Source organism: Accipiter gentilis, chromosome 13 (genome assembly GCF_929443795.1).
Source record: "Accipiter gentilis chromosome 13, bAccGen1.1, whole genome shotgun sequence".
Classification (NCBI taxonomy): Eukaryota; Metazoa; Chordata; class Aves; order Accipitriformes; family Accipitridae; genus Astur; species Astur gentilis.
The window spans coordinates 6,458,876-6,471,348 of record NC_064892.1 but is presented as its reverse complement, the minus strand read 5'-3'; the positions used below and the strand labels follow the sequence as shown (position 1 = coordinate 6,471,348).

Sequence of the window (12,473 nt, the reverse complement as noted above, 5' to 3'; positions counted from 1 at the left end):
GCTTTCAGTAGCTAGCCTTGCCCAGATTCGTCTCCTCGCGCTTATGGAACCCATTAGCACCTGACAGTGGCTGTGTATGTCTCCTTTTCACCCTAACCCTTCCCCGGCGCAGGAGCATACTTTGGGGTTGCAGTGTGTCACGCATAGCTTGGAAGGATTTGTATGTCAGCACGAAACTGCATCTGCCTCAGCCCTCAGGTAGCCTCTCCCTTCCCTCCTCTTCCTCTTTGCACTTAGGTGGTTAAGCTGGATCCCATTCCCTGTGATTGGGAACGTGGGAACTTCCTCACACCATCCTCAGGTGGGAGTCTCAGAAGACATAAAAAGGGGCAGATCTGGCTTCCCGTTTTCCCTGAAGTGTTTGTGAGCAGAAACAATAACCCTGTAGAGATACAGGTAGTTGATAACGTGTTGCTCTCCTCGAAATGGTAGGGCAGGACTGGGAAATTGCTAGAAAAATTTTTGTCATCCCAGTGAAAGGTGGCTCCATTCCACTCCTTCCTCACAGAGCTGGAATCCTCACAGAGGATTTACCTCGCAGAGCAGTTCCTCTTCTATGGAAATGGTTTTTTGTCAAATCGGAAACGTCTGAGTTTTGCTGGACTTCTTGTCTAGAGAGACTGTGCAGGGATGCCAGAGTATCAGAGGCAAAATGAGGGGATAAGAAATCGGGGTAGCACCATGCCTGTTGCGGGGGCTCTCCTGTGGGTGCAGGAGAAGTCCTTCCTTCTTCAGAAGCAGTGTCATCATTTGGGTCAGGAGTGATCTGGAGATGGTTCCGCATTACCCTTGGTTTGGTTTGCATCAGGGAGTCGTCTTGGACTGTGCTCCCCAGATGGCTGTCAGGTGGCACGGCAGCAGGGCTGCCCTGACTGCTTTCAGGCCATCGCTCCACATGAGCAGCTGCCAGAGAAAATTGCATGTGGTGCTCTTCTATCTTTATGCATTCCTATACAAGAAATAAATGTGGCCGGCACTAGTTAAAGGGCTCAACCTCCCACATTCTGTATGCAAGCAGAAATATTCTTGCTGTCTGTTGGACTTGCAGTCATTTCGGGTTTACGTTTGTGTGCTACTGGTCATAGGTGGAAACTTGGTGATGAAACTACCTCCCCAAAAGAGGACGTACCAGTTTCCGTGTTTCCAGCGGTGGATCTGATGACTTTTTGCAAGAACAGAGCTGAACAAAAATTTACTAATGAGCTAAAAGAGGGTATTAGAGCTTAGAAAAACATACAAAAGCAATGGGTGTGTACTTTTAGAAGGAATCTGCGCTGTATCTGTAAGGCAACCTCTTATACTTCAAATGATGTAGACTGCAAGGTACCACCAGAGGCATTTATTGTGAAAGTGATGGTCCCCAGAACTTTGCATATATATTTTTTTATGAGTGTCACATGACATGAACGTATGAATTCCTCCTAACTCTTGGTGAGCATCAAAGGCAAGTGTGAGAGCAGTGAGGCAAGAAAGATGAAGATCTAACAAGATTAATTTGAATGCAAGACAAAACACATTTGTTTTAAAAAAAACCTCAACCGCCTTGAAATAGGTTTCTCTTGGAATGCTGCTAAACATGACTTTATGAGTAATGCATGTTTGTCTGCTTGTCTGTTTAAAACATACAGCTTTTTGTTGCTTGGGAGCTTCATTTGGGTGGTAAATGTGTACATGACAATCTTCCTACAGGAGTAGGTGCAAATACAATAAACATTTGGAAAGGGGATGGTCTTTGGTCTTGAGTGGAGGAGTGTGAAGAAATAGGCAGCTCCCCTTTACACTTCTCTGCATTATAAGCCTTGGTAAGCAATATAATGTTCTTGCTTTCTAGGAAGCAAAGAAAAAGTTTAGTTACTCTTACACTCAAATGCTATACATAGTTTTAACCTAGTGTCCATCAGTAGGAGGCTGGATTTGGTGAAAAGGTTGATCTCACCCTTTCATGCTTCCTAATGCTCCAGTAAGCCTAGTGGGACTAAGAGAGTCTTCTGCTCTTCCACGTTACAGGTGTAGATTGTGATTTTTTTTTCATACATTTTGGGTTAAAAATGTGTGCCAGTTGGGTGACTGCCGTGGTGAACTGAAACAAGTCCCACTGTGGCTGGCCTGCCCAATTCAGTGAAATATTTAGTGAGGAAGGTTATTCATTCAGCAGAACTGAACAGTCCTCCCCCTCATGCTGTTTATAATTGAAAATGATTTCTGGGTGAGTGAGTTAATTATTTCCTGCTGTCTCACTACCCTCTACCTATTCTAAAACTGTGTATTGACCTTCAGGAATAGCTGAATTTCAGCCCTGTGGTTCCTAGCATATGCTGGTTATTTTGGTTGGGGTGAATATTTACTGTTTCTCCTAGGAGGTTCAGACATAAATAAAAGTTTAGAGGACCTCCGGGTAAATATGTTCATGGTTCAGCACTTTAATGTGTCAATTAGCTACTAACAGTGTCAATAAATTGGATCTGTCAAAAAGAATAGCTTCCTTGCCAGTCTTCATCTCCCGCTTTACCTGTGTGCTACAAGAAATACATTACACGCCACCGAAAGCAGTAAAAGCCAACTTTTCCATGCCTATAGCAAAAATTAACAAAGGAAGACTGCTTTCTTCAGACTTGGGTCTTGCCCAAATGACTCTCTTATATTCCAACATGCAAGTTGTATGACAGTTATTTCAGTGACTGTTGTATTTCTTCAGCAGGTGGGCTATAGAAGCATGTTGCAAATGAAAGAAGGCTGCATGCATGCCAACAGATGTAGATAAATGCCAGCAGGTTGAGTTTGCAGACCTGCGGCACAGCACCTAATTTCGGTAGGACTGATAAAACAGGGTGTTACATGCTACAAATTGCTTCTTGTGTGCTGCTTGTTACACAAAGCTGTGAATCAATGGGCTTTTTTAAAACATTGTTCAAACACATAGCAGTCATCCTGGAGCTGGTACACCTCCACCAGCGGCTAAAGTGGGTGGCAGTAGGGAGAGTGGAAGGCGGCCAAGCATCAGTGGAAGCCATCTGCAGCTCAAGGACCTCCCAGCCAGACACAGATTTCTCCTTAATGAATGCATCCAGTCTCTTTTTGAATCTCTGTAAACCTTTAACACCCACATAGCCTGTGGAAAGGAGTTCCACAACTTCGTTGCATGAACAAGCACACTTTTTGTTTTGAATCTCCTGCCTTCTGTTTTCATTAGATGTCCTCTAGTTGCTGTTTTAATACATTCATTTCCTATACATTAAAGACTTCTATGCAGGGTTTTTTTGTTGTTGTTTATTTGCTGTTACATAAAATTTGGTGTAATAGGCAATGAAAAGATGGTTTAGCTCTCAATGCTTCCACCCACTGGAGATCAAAGTGGAAAGAATGAATACCCTAATAGTGGAAGTGCATTTTGATTTTAAATGAGATGTAACAACAGGTTATAAAGAAAAACATCTTGTGATGGTTATTCAGCTGTGTAAGATTGCAGTGTTCCACCCGGTAAACAGCGATACGAGATTACCACAGTCTTTTAATTACAAGATATTCTCGGAAGGGAGAAGAGGCCAAGAAACCCGTTGTCCTGCTGAAAGTCCCTGCCCCTGGGAGGTCCAGCTCTGAGCAGCTTCAGCCAGCACAGCAAAATTGTGTGTGGCTAAAAGCCAGCCGCAAGCCGTTTGTCCAGGCTTAAGTATGGCAGTGATTTGTTTTATCTCAAAGGGCTACTGCTGTCTATCAAGCCGAGCACATGTTTGAGTTCCTTGCAGAATGAGGGCCTTCTTGGCGGATCCAGATCAAATCGGTGGCGTGTCCAGGCAGGGCCAGGACCCCAGCCACGGCCAGGACCCCAGCCAGGTTCAGTGCTGCCAACCTGCTGCCAGTCGTAGTTCACCTGCGACACACATGTGCAACAAGACTGGCATGTAAGACTTGCTTTGCATGCACAGAGTGGCTCTGCAACCTGCGACAGCCTCTGTGTGGACCACATGGAATTGCTCTTCAGAACCTCATGGGTACAACCTCTTGCAGATACTGTACCCGATGCCACAGGATTATTTTTTGCAGCCCTGTATGCCATAGTATGTTTCTTATGAGCTGGGCTCAGGTGATGATGCCCTGTGAAGAGCATACATCACCTAGAAGAATACACTCAGTGGTAAGGTGACATTACTCCAGCCAAGGTCTGATTTGGTTGCAATAGTGAATGCCTAATGCTGCGCAGAGTGGGAGGAACTACAGTGAAACCCATTGTGGTCCCAGTTCTCACATTAGCCTTACTCTTTCTCACCTCAGGTTACATCCAAGCCTGCAGAGGACTGATGATCTCCGCTGTCTGCCTGGGCTTCTTCGGTGCCATTTTTGGACTGGTTGGGATGAAGTGTACAAAAGTCGGAGGCTCCGATCAGACTAAAGCAAAAATAGCTTGTTTAGCTGGACTGATCTTCATACTCTCTGGTAAATATACCTTATTTCTCTTAAGTTTGCATATTTGAAGTCATACCAGAACTGCTTCTTTTCTGCAGAAATCCGCGCACAATTCTCCATGACTTCAATGGCTTCAGGGTCAGCCCCAAAGCTCTTCTGCTGGCTCCACTGAATGGTTTGTCTTATGCTTTTCAGGGTTGTGCTCTATGACTAGTTGTTCCCTGTATGCAAACAGGATTACGTCTGAGTTCTTTGATCCTTCTTTTGTTGCACAAAAGTAAGTACTTTCCTATACCCATAAATCTTTCAAAGAAGTAGACCTTAAGTTTCATACTGTGCACCACAGCCCGTTTAGACAGAAAGCAGGTGCTTCTCCTGTTGGGCAGAGAAGGAGAGTGGGCTGCTGTTTTATTTAATCATATTTTCTAACTGGAGTAACTGTGTGCTGAAATTTAATGAATGAACACCTTCCTGTACAGTGATTGCTCTGTAATCTTTGTGCCCAGGCTTATTGCCGCTCAGCAGGGTTCTGTCCCGCTTGCCACAGAGCCAGTGGGGTTAATCAGGAGCGAAGCTTGCATTTATGTCAGAGATGCAGCAAAAGGATTGCACAAGACAGAGGCGCTCATTAGGTGCATCATTTGGTAGGAAAGGAAGAAAATTATTTCCCTGAGCTTTTGATAGAAGGTGGTTTCCACGAAGGTGTCGAGCACTGCGCAATCTTGACTCCTCCTGAAGAGAGGTTTCTGCAGGCTCTGTGGACTTTTTGCTGACAGATTTTCAAATCCAGATTACTGAAATTTGGGTCATAAACCTTATCGTAACCTGTGATTTTATAAGTGCTAACATAAATGCTTTGACTATACTTGTAATTTAATTTAAGGGAGTGAGTCTTTATAGAATTGCAGGATACACACCAGAAATAATGAGCATCCCTAAAGACTCCCTCTAAAGCTGTGCAAGTTCTCAGGACCTACAAAGGCAGCAGTTCACGAACTAGTGCTTGGATTTTGGATTCACATCTTAACTACCAAATCTGAAAACGTTGGTTGTAAATTATAGCATCATAGACATTCCTGTTTTGGCTTCTTACATAATGTAATGTTATCTTTAAAGGCAAGGATTTCAATGTTTTCTCGGTGGTGATTCCAGGATATGTCAAGCATTGGGTATACATTTCCCTGAGACCCAAGTAAGGGCTCAGTAAGGAACCCTGAGCCTTTCCGTTTCACCTTGATAGAAAGAAAATGGTCTGAATAAATAACATTAACTGGATCCATGTTTGCAGTAGGGCTGATACTGCTCCTCCTGTCTTGAAGACAAGTTCCTATTAGTTTCCTGCATAGTTCTGCTATAGTTTCTGCTTGTTTGATATGGTGCAGACAGGATCCAAAGGCCTCCAAAAGAAACAAGGATGTGAGGTGAAGAAAATGGAGCCTGGCTATATAGCCAGAAGTTAATTATTCATCAGGCTTACTGTTCTTAATGAAAAATACCATGGTTGTTGCCAGAAGTCCCTTTCCTACACTGTATTCCTACACTCTTCTGCTGCAAAAGAGAAGGCAGACCTCACAGCGGAGTTTTACTGTGAGGGAATGAGAAATACAGTGTAAATATCGAAATAGAGGTAGTAAAACATCCTCTGCAGAAATTACCTTTTTCCTGAACAACCAGCATAGCTCAGCTGTGGGCACACATAATCACGACTGCAAAGATAAAGGCAGAGAGGAAAGCCAGAAGTTGTAATTTGAGTTGTGCACAGTGTATGTAGCTCATGCAATGACCTTGTGTCAGATTAAGCTAATGGTGGCATTTGACTCCTTTCTCTCTCAACCAATGTAAAATAGGTTGGAGTAATGTATTTCGTTGCCGTCTGTGAACTCTTACTTCAATATGCATTGCAGAAGCATTTAATATGCTTTGCGTGTATATTGTGGAAATTTGGCGTTGGCTCTTCACTGGGAGAGGGTTTCAACCATTCACCTTTTACTGCGCATTTCTCTCCTGAAGTTATTCTGGCAGTGTCAAAGACACGCTTTAGATACTGTTAGTGGAAAACAAATGACACAAGATGTTTAGCATCATCTCAGCTGTCGGAATTTCCCTCCAGCCTTCTGCATTTGGAAGAGGCACCCTGACTATGTATGGGTGCAGGAGGAATCAGAGACCTGCCTGAAGCTGTTGCCCAAGAGACTTCTGGTTTGAATTACGTACCTAAGTGAGGAATCACAGACACCACAGGAACACCCTAAAACCTGCCTTACTTAGAAAGATATCTTAGACTGAACTTTATGTCCCGATGAGATAGTTTGCCTTGCCAATTTAAAACAGCTCCAGAGGAGCTGCTTGACCCTACGTAATAATACAGGCAGAATCTTGGGGACAGCACAGGATGCCTTAGTGCTTGCAGCCAAGATGGATTTCATTTTTCTTCAGATACCTCTAATAGGGGAAAATCTGTGCTTCGGTTTTGCTGTCTTGCTAATGTTGCTCCCACAGGTTCTCTTAGGAAACTATTTTGTCACTTTACTACTTCTAATTAAAAACCCCCACCCTTATACTCTTTATCCTTTTTATCTCTTGCCACAGTTTGAACTCCATCGTCATGTCATGATCATTCTTACTGATGAAGAGGGTTAGTTTATCCAAATTGTCTGACTAACTTCCCTTTCTCTTTTATAGGGAATTGTTGCCCTTTGTCTTTCTTGTCTCTGAATTGATTGTCCACAGTTCACACGGGCCCTCTTTCCACTGTCCTGCTGTTACATTTGAATCTCTTTTTCATTTTCTAAGAATCGTAAGAATTAGACATTCAAAATATGTATTTCCGTTGGGTAGTTGTGCTATTTCAGTAAGTAGGTAGGTATGTCCTTTACATATGCTGACATCCAGTCGGCTACCGAGGCTTCCACTGGTTTGCTTGGAAGTTTACTTCATAGTCCCAATGTATGTAACGACTAGAATATTTTTCTTCTATCTATACTGATATTGTACTTTCTTTCTTTCTTTCACTGAATTCTGTCTCCCTGGATTACAGCAAAAAATCTGCTTTTAGCCTGCTTGGTCAGCATAGTTGAATGTGGCTTTCAGTTCTCTGCAGTGGAATTCTTGTAGTCCTCAGTGGTCACCACCTTTAAGCCTCTTCAAAAATGTCGTGCTCCTCCCTGAGCTACCAGCAATCTCCAAGTGATCTCTGATCAGATTGGTTTCACTGATTGGAGACAGCGAATACGCAGCCACAGACTTCGGAGAGTGGCTGCTTTGGTTCTTGCAACAAAGAATTATGACAAGAGAAGAGTGTGTTTCCTGCAAAGATTTTAATGATAAAGTGGGAAGGGAAAAACAGCAAGTGCAGAAATTTCTTCTAAAAAAGCCTATCTCCTTTTTTTTCAAATTTTTTTTTCTGGAGGTACCAATGTATGTAAGGGTTTTTTTCATATGGTAAGGTTTTTTTACGTATTGCATTTTGATGGGAATTTAGGGTTGTCTTCTTAAATGCTGAAAAGATGAATTGGATAAAATCCAGGGAGCCATACACAGGTTGATACACAATTGAAAATTTAAAGTTTTCCTCATAAGCACCAGTGTAAATCAGAAAGTTTTTTGATCTGTTTAAAGATGTGGAGGAAAGACCAATTAGGCCAGCTCTGCAATTTATTAACCTAGCAGCATGGCAGTCACCCCAGAAGGGTCCATATATGCAATTGTTTATACATGTTATAGTAACAAATGTTGCTTAAAAAGTAACAGTCAGATTACAGTTAACAATTAAATCAGTAACAATCAAAAAGTAAAAAGACAAACAATCACAAGAACAAAGGCCGGACCCCATGTCTTCTTTTCCCAACTAGCAGGCAACAGTCAGGTAATCTTTTTCTACCCAGTTAAACCCAATGTAATCTTGATTTCTTTATACAGCTGAAGAGCTTCTGGAGGGGAGATGGCAACTGGTTGCCTTACCACTCTCACATTAGCCTCTGGCCAACTATTTAATGTTGTTAGATAGAAATGTGGAAACAAGCTTGTGTTTCCCGCTTTCTAGGCAAATGGTGTTGGCAAGTAAGTTGTTACAGCGACAGCCTTCCTGGGTCTTGGTCCAGCTGTGTTGTCCAGCACGGCAGTGGTCTGTGCTGACTTTAGTGGGGAGCCTAACCCTGGTCCATGTACCTTAGATGTGCTCTGGCAGTACCTGTGGGGATGGAGGGATCCCCAGGATGGGTCTTACCTCATATTGGAGTTAGTCACTTTGATATGCTTTTACAACTTGTTAAAAACATGCCTTGAGGGAGTTTTAGAAGTGTACTTTGTGTGTATTTCTTGCTTGTTGACTATAACAGGATCCTAGGTGATGAGCTCTGATGTAGATATTTGCTTCTAATCAGGAAACCCCCAGACCTTGAACAGACAGAAATCTGCTCAAGTCTTGTGAAAACCGTAGCACACGGTTGGAAAATGTGAGCATGGTTAGAATTAAAGCTTTACAGGTTTGGCAGATTTTGAAGTCAAATGGAGCTGGGTGCAGAGTTTTCCAGGGTAAGAGGCATCTGAGTTGTGCTTTCTGGCAGTTTAATTTGGGAGTTGGGTGCCTAAGTCCCAGATTGGGTATGGAGAACGTTTGGGGGAATCTGATCCTTTTTTAGCAAGGGATGATAAATAAAAACTCTGCTTGGATGACGTGAATGGAAAATGAAAAAGAAGCCTAGAAGTTAGAGCACTAGTGGGGCCATGAAGAGTCAGGTGCAAGTCCTCACAAAGTGTCCTACCTCTGAGCTCCAATGTCTCCATCTCTTTCTGGCAGTGAGTCCCCGAGTCGGAAATGACTTGAACCTGGGTGTCCATAGCATCTAGCACTGATATCCTAAGTGTGGCTTTTTCTCCTTCTGTGACTCTCTTTAAGCCTGTGCTTGACCTCTGATTAGAGTCTCAAGAAAACATGGAAAAGTGATTTTTTCTTCTCCAGCCAGTGTTCACCCTCTTGTGACCTATTATAGAAGTCGCTATATCATTTTCTGGGTGTCTGGGCTCACAGGCAATTTTTGAGTGTTTTCGCAGCGTCATCTTTGTAAAGATACAAATTCTGTAGAACAGTTTACAGGTGTTTTCAGTTATCTATTTCAGCTAATGTGAAATTAGGATCTGTTCACATGGAAACGTTCAGAACTAGCTGAAAAGTGTGTGACTGCACAGTCTTTCAGTTGCACAGGCAGGCTGTCAAGCAGAGGCTTTCATTCCTCACCAGAGTTTACAAGAAAAAAAAGTCTTCCTAACAAAGGCTTGAACAGCACAGCCGCCTGACCGATAACTATGGCTGGATGGGGGGACAGGGGCCTCTGTTTTCAGTGCAGGATCCTAGGAGTCAGGAGGAGATCAAGGTTTCCTCAAGGAGGAACTGGAGCAAAAAAGAAGGAGCAAGAGACACACTGTCCTAATAGGGAGGAGTGAGAGACTCTGGAGACTGCTGGGCCTGCGGTCTAATGCAGGTCATCCTGAAAGCATTTTAAAGAGCGGTACCTCAGGCAAAGAGCTGAGGAATGGAGCAAGCCATGGTTTGCTGCTCATCTTGAAGCTCCAGAGCTCAGGTTATGGGCACTAAGCTCGAGCAAGAGAGGGAAAAGAATCTCTTCTTTTCCTTCATTTACTCTTGTTGCATTAGAAACTTGGACTTACCCTTGTGCGATAATGCTCCTAAAGCACCACCGTCTCCTCTCGGCGTCAAACTGAAGAGTTTCTGGCTGCAAACAATTTGTGACTGCCCCGAGCAGCACAGGGGACCATTACCAGTGACGTGGAGCAGCGTCCAAGGGCTCGGAGGGGAGCGGTGTCTTCCAGCCTGAATCCAGCCATAGGGACTAGAGAAGCAGAAAGGCGCGGGCACATGCATGTGTGCACGTGTACACACATGTACATCTGCATATGCGTGCATGTACGTACATATCTGTATATGCATATATCAGATACATCTGTATATGTATATGCATATATTGCACGTTTGTGTATATATATTGCATATGCATATTATATATATGTACAAAACCCTCATGTTTTAAGCAGGCTGGAGTGTGGCTAGAGAGGGAGAGACGTCCTGGGAGCCAGAGGGGAGAGTTAGGGAGAGGTGTAGGCAGCAGCTCTAGTCACCGGCTCAGCAAAAGCCCCAGTCCAGTTTGGGAGCCAAGGGGAACCTGAAACGGTCCATGGGGACAGGAGGTGTGCTCTGGAAAACGGGCCAAAGAATCATGTAACCCCGCAGCCAAGCAATCCAGGAGGAGACGGGGGAAAAGCCAGGCACGCCGGCTGGCTGCGCGGGGACATAAGCATTGCCTAAGTGTACTGCAGGGACAGAGTTTGCCTCCTGAGTAAGAGGGAAGTAATGAAAAGAATGTGGGTTAACGGCAGAGCTGCTGATTTTGCGATGAATAATGTGTATGTCAATGGAAAGTAATTCAGGAAAAAATAAAATTTAGTTCTTTTATTCTGAAAAAAGCCTGTTAAATCCATGCTCTCTTTTGTTAAACCCATTTATTAACTTCCTGTAGGTATGAATTAGGAGCAGCTTTGTTCATTGGATGGGCTGGAGCTTCACTCTGCATAATTGGTGGCAGTATATTCTGCTTCTCAATAGCTGAAAACAGTAATTCTCCCAGGTAAAACACAAGTTGTACTTATTGAAAGAAATCAGTACTAGTGCATTTGTACCCACTATATGTATGCAGTTTGATTACTTTTCCAAAATACTTTGTAGTGAAGTTAAGAAAAAGATTGTGTGGATGAGAGAAAATAATGGCATTTAATGATAATACTCTGTCCATCATTAATGTAATTAAGAAAAGCTATTGACTCAGAACAAATACTTGTGTTATGTATACTTCATAAATTTACTACAGCTGGAAAAAAACATATTCACTGATGCAGGAAAAGCGGTCAGGTCATTTACAGGTGTGAATAGACAAGTTTCTTTAATCCCAAATCATCAGATCAAAAGTCAGAGAGGTGAAGGACAGCAGTGCTGGCAGTGGGACCTCCAGCAGTAGAAGAGGGGTGATAATGAGCAGGTGCAGCTGGAGGGAGTAACTATTCACCTAGGACTTGCCACAGCCTAAATATTTCATGATTGGGCCCTAATTTACTTAGCTGTGAACAAGGAATACGCTTTTATAGAAAAGCGAATTGCAAAGAGGGATGCTGGAGGGGGGGAATGTCAAACCAGAATGAGACCACACAGGGAAGGAAGGTGTCCCCCCGCCCCCTCCCCTAAAATTTATAGGTACATTCCCATACATTTCTTCTAGTTTTATATTACTATAATGCTTGGATGCAGAGATGTTACCGGTCTGTGGAATGAGCTGTAACGGGTTGATTTTCTTTTCTTTTCAGGAGAGGGTATGCATATAATGGAGCCACATCTGTGATGTCTTCTCGTACAAAGGTCCACAACAGCGTCCCAGACAAAACCCCACCAAAGCACTTTGACAAGAATGCTTATGTTTAATTGTACTGTTGGAAGATTCAAAGCGTTTTAAAGATGAGTTTGTATGTTTCATTCAGAGTGATTTCCCCCCAACCCCAATGTACTTACCACTAAGACAATGACTTTTAAAAACATTAAATTGCAGCTTTTTACATATTGATGTAAATTTTATTATATAATATTTTAAGATTGATGTTGGTATTGTAAAGTTTATACCTGAAAATCATGAACTGATGTTGCTTTCTTCAAAAAAATAAACGAGGTATTTAACAATTCAGTATGTCAATGGCTTGTGGGAATGGGATTTGGGGAGGCAGGAGCAGGTACAAAGAAGAGCCAGGGCCAGTTGTTACAGAAACAGGCACTAGAGAGGGTCTTGCATGGCCTAAGAAGAAAGCACGCACAAGAAGAATGCGTGTCTGATGGTGAGCTTTCATGTGCGTGGTGGGCAGAGCAAAGGTTGCGAGAGGCTACAGCCCGTGGGGAGTTTTGTGACGGGCGAGACAAGGCTCAGACAGTTCTTGCATTCTGCATTTGCTTTGTGCCACTGGGCTCCTGCCCTGCCTCAGCACTCACCCGGGCTGGTGACGAGTCACTTCTAGGGCAT

General features: G+C 43.3%; 1 protein-coding gene across 2 annotated transcripts in view; it reads left to right on the top strand.

The window, feature by feature from the left end:
- CLDN10 (claudin 10) overlaps positions 1-12,005 on the top strand; it is a 58,262-nt gene extending 46,257 nt beyond the window's left edge. For both annotated transcript variants that reach the window (XM_049815891.1, XM_049815890.1), the window contains exons 2-5: positions 4,270-4,431; positions 4,597-4,678; positions 10,935-11,042; positions 11,773-12,005. In XM_049815891.1, the coding sequence (XP_049671848.1) occupies positions 4,270-4,431; positions 4,597-4,678; positions 10,935-11,042; positions 11,773-11,887 (467 nt within the window). In that variant the 3' untranslated portion in view covers positions 11,888-12,005. The remainder of the gene's footprint in view (positions 1-4,269; positions 4,432-4,596; positions 4,679-10,934; positions 11,043-11,772) is intronic.
- The last annotated feature ends 468 nt before the right edge of the window (positions 12,006-12,473 follow it).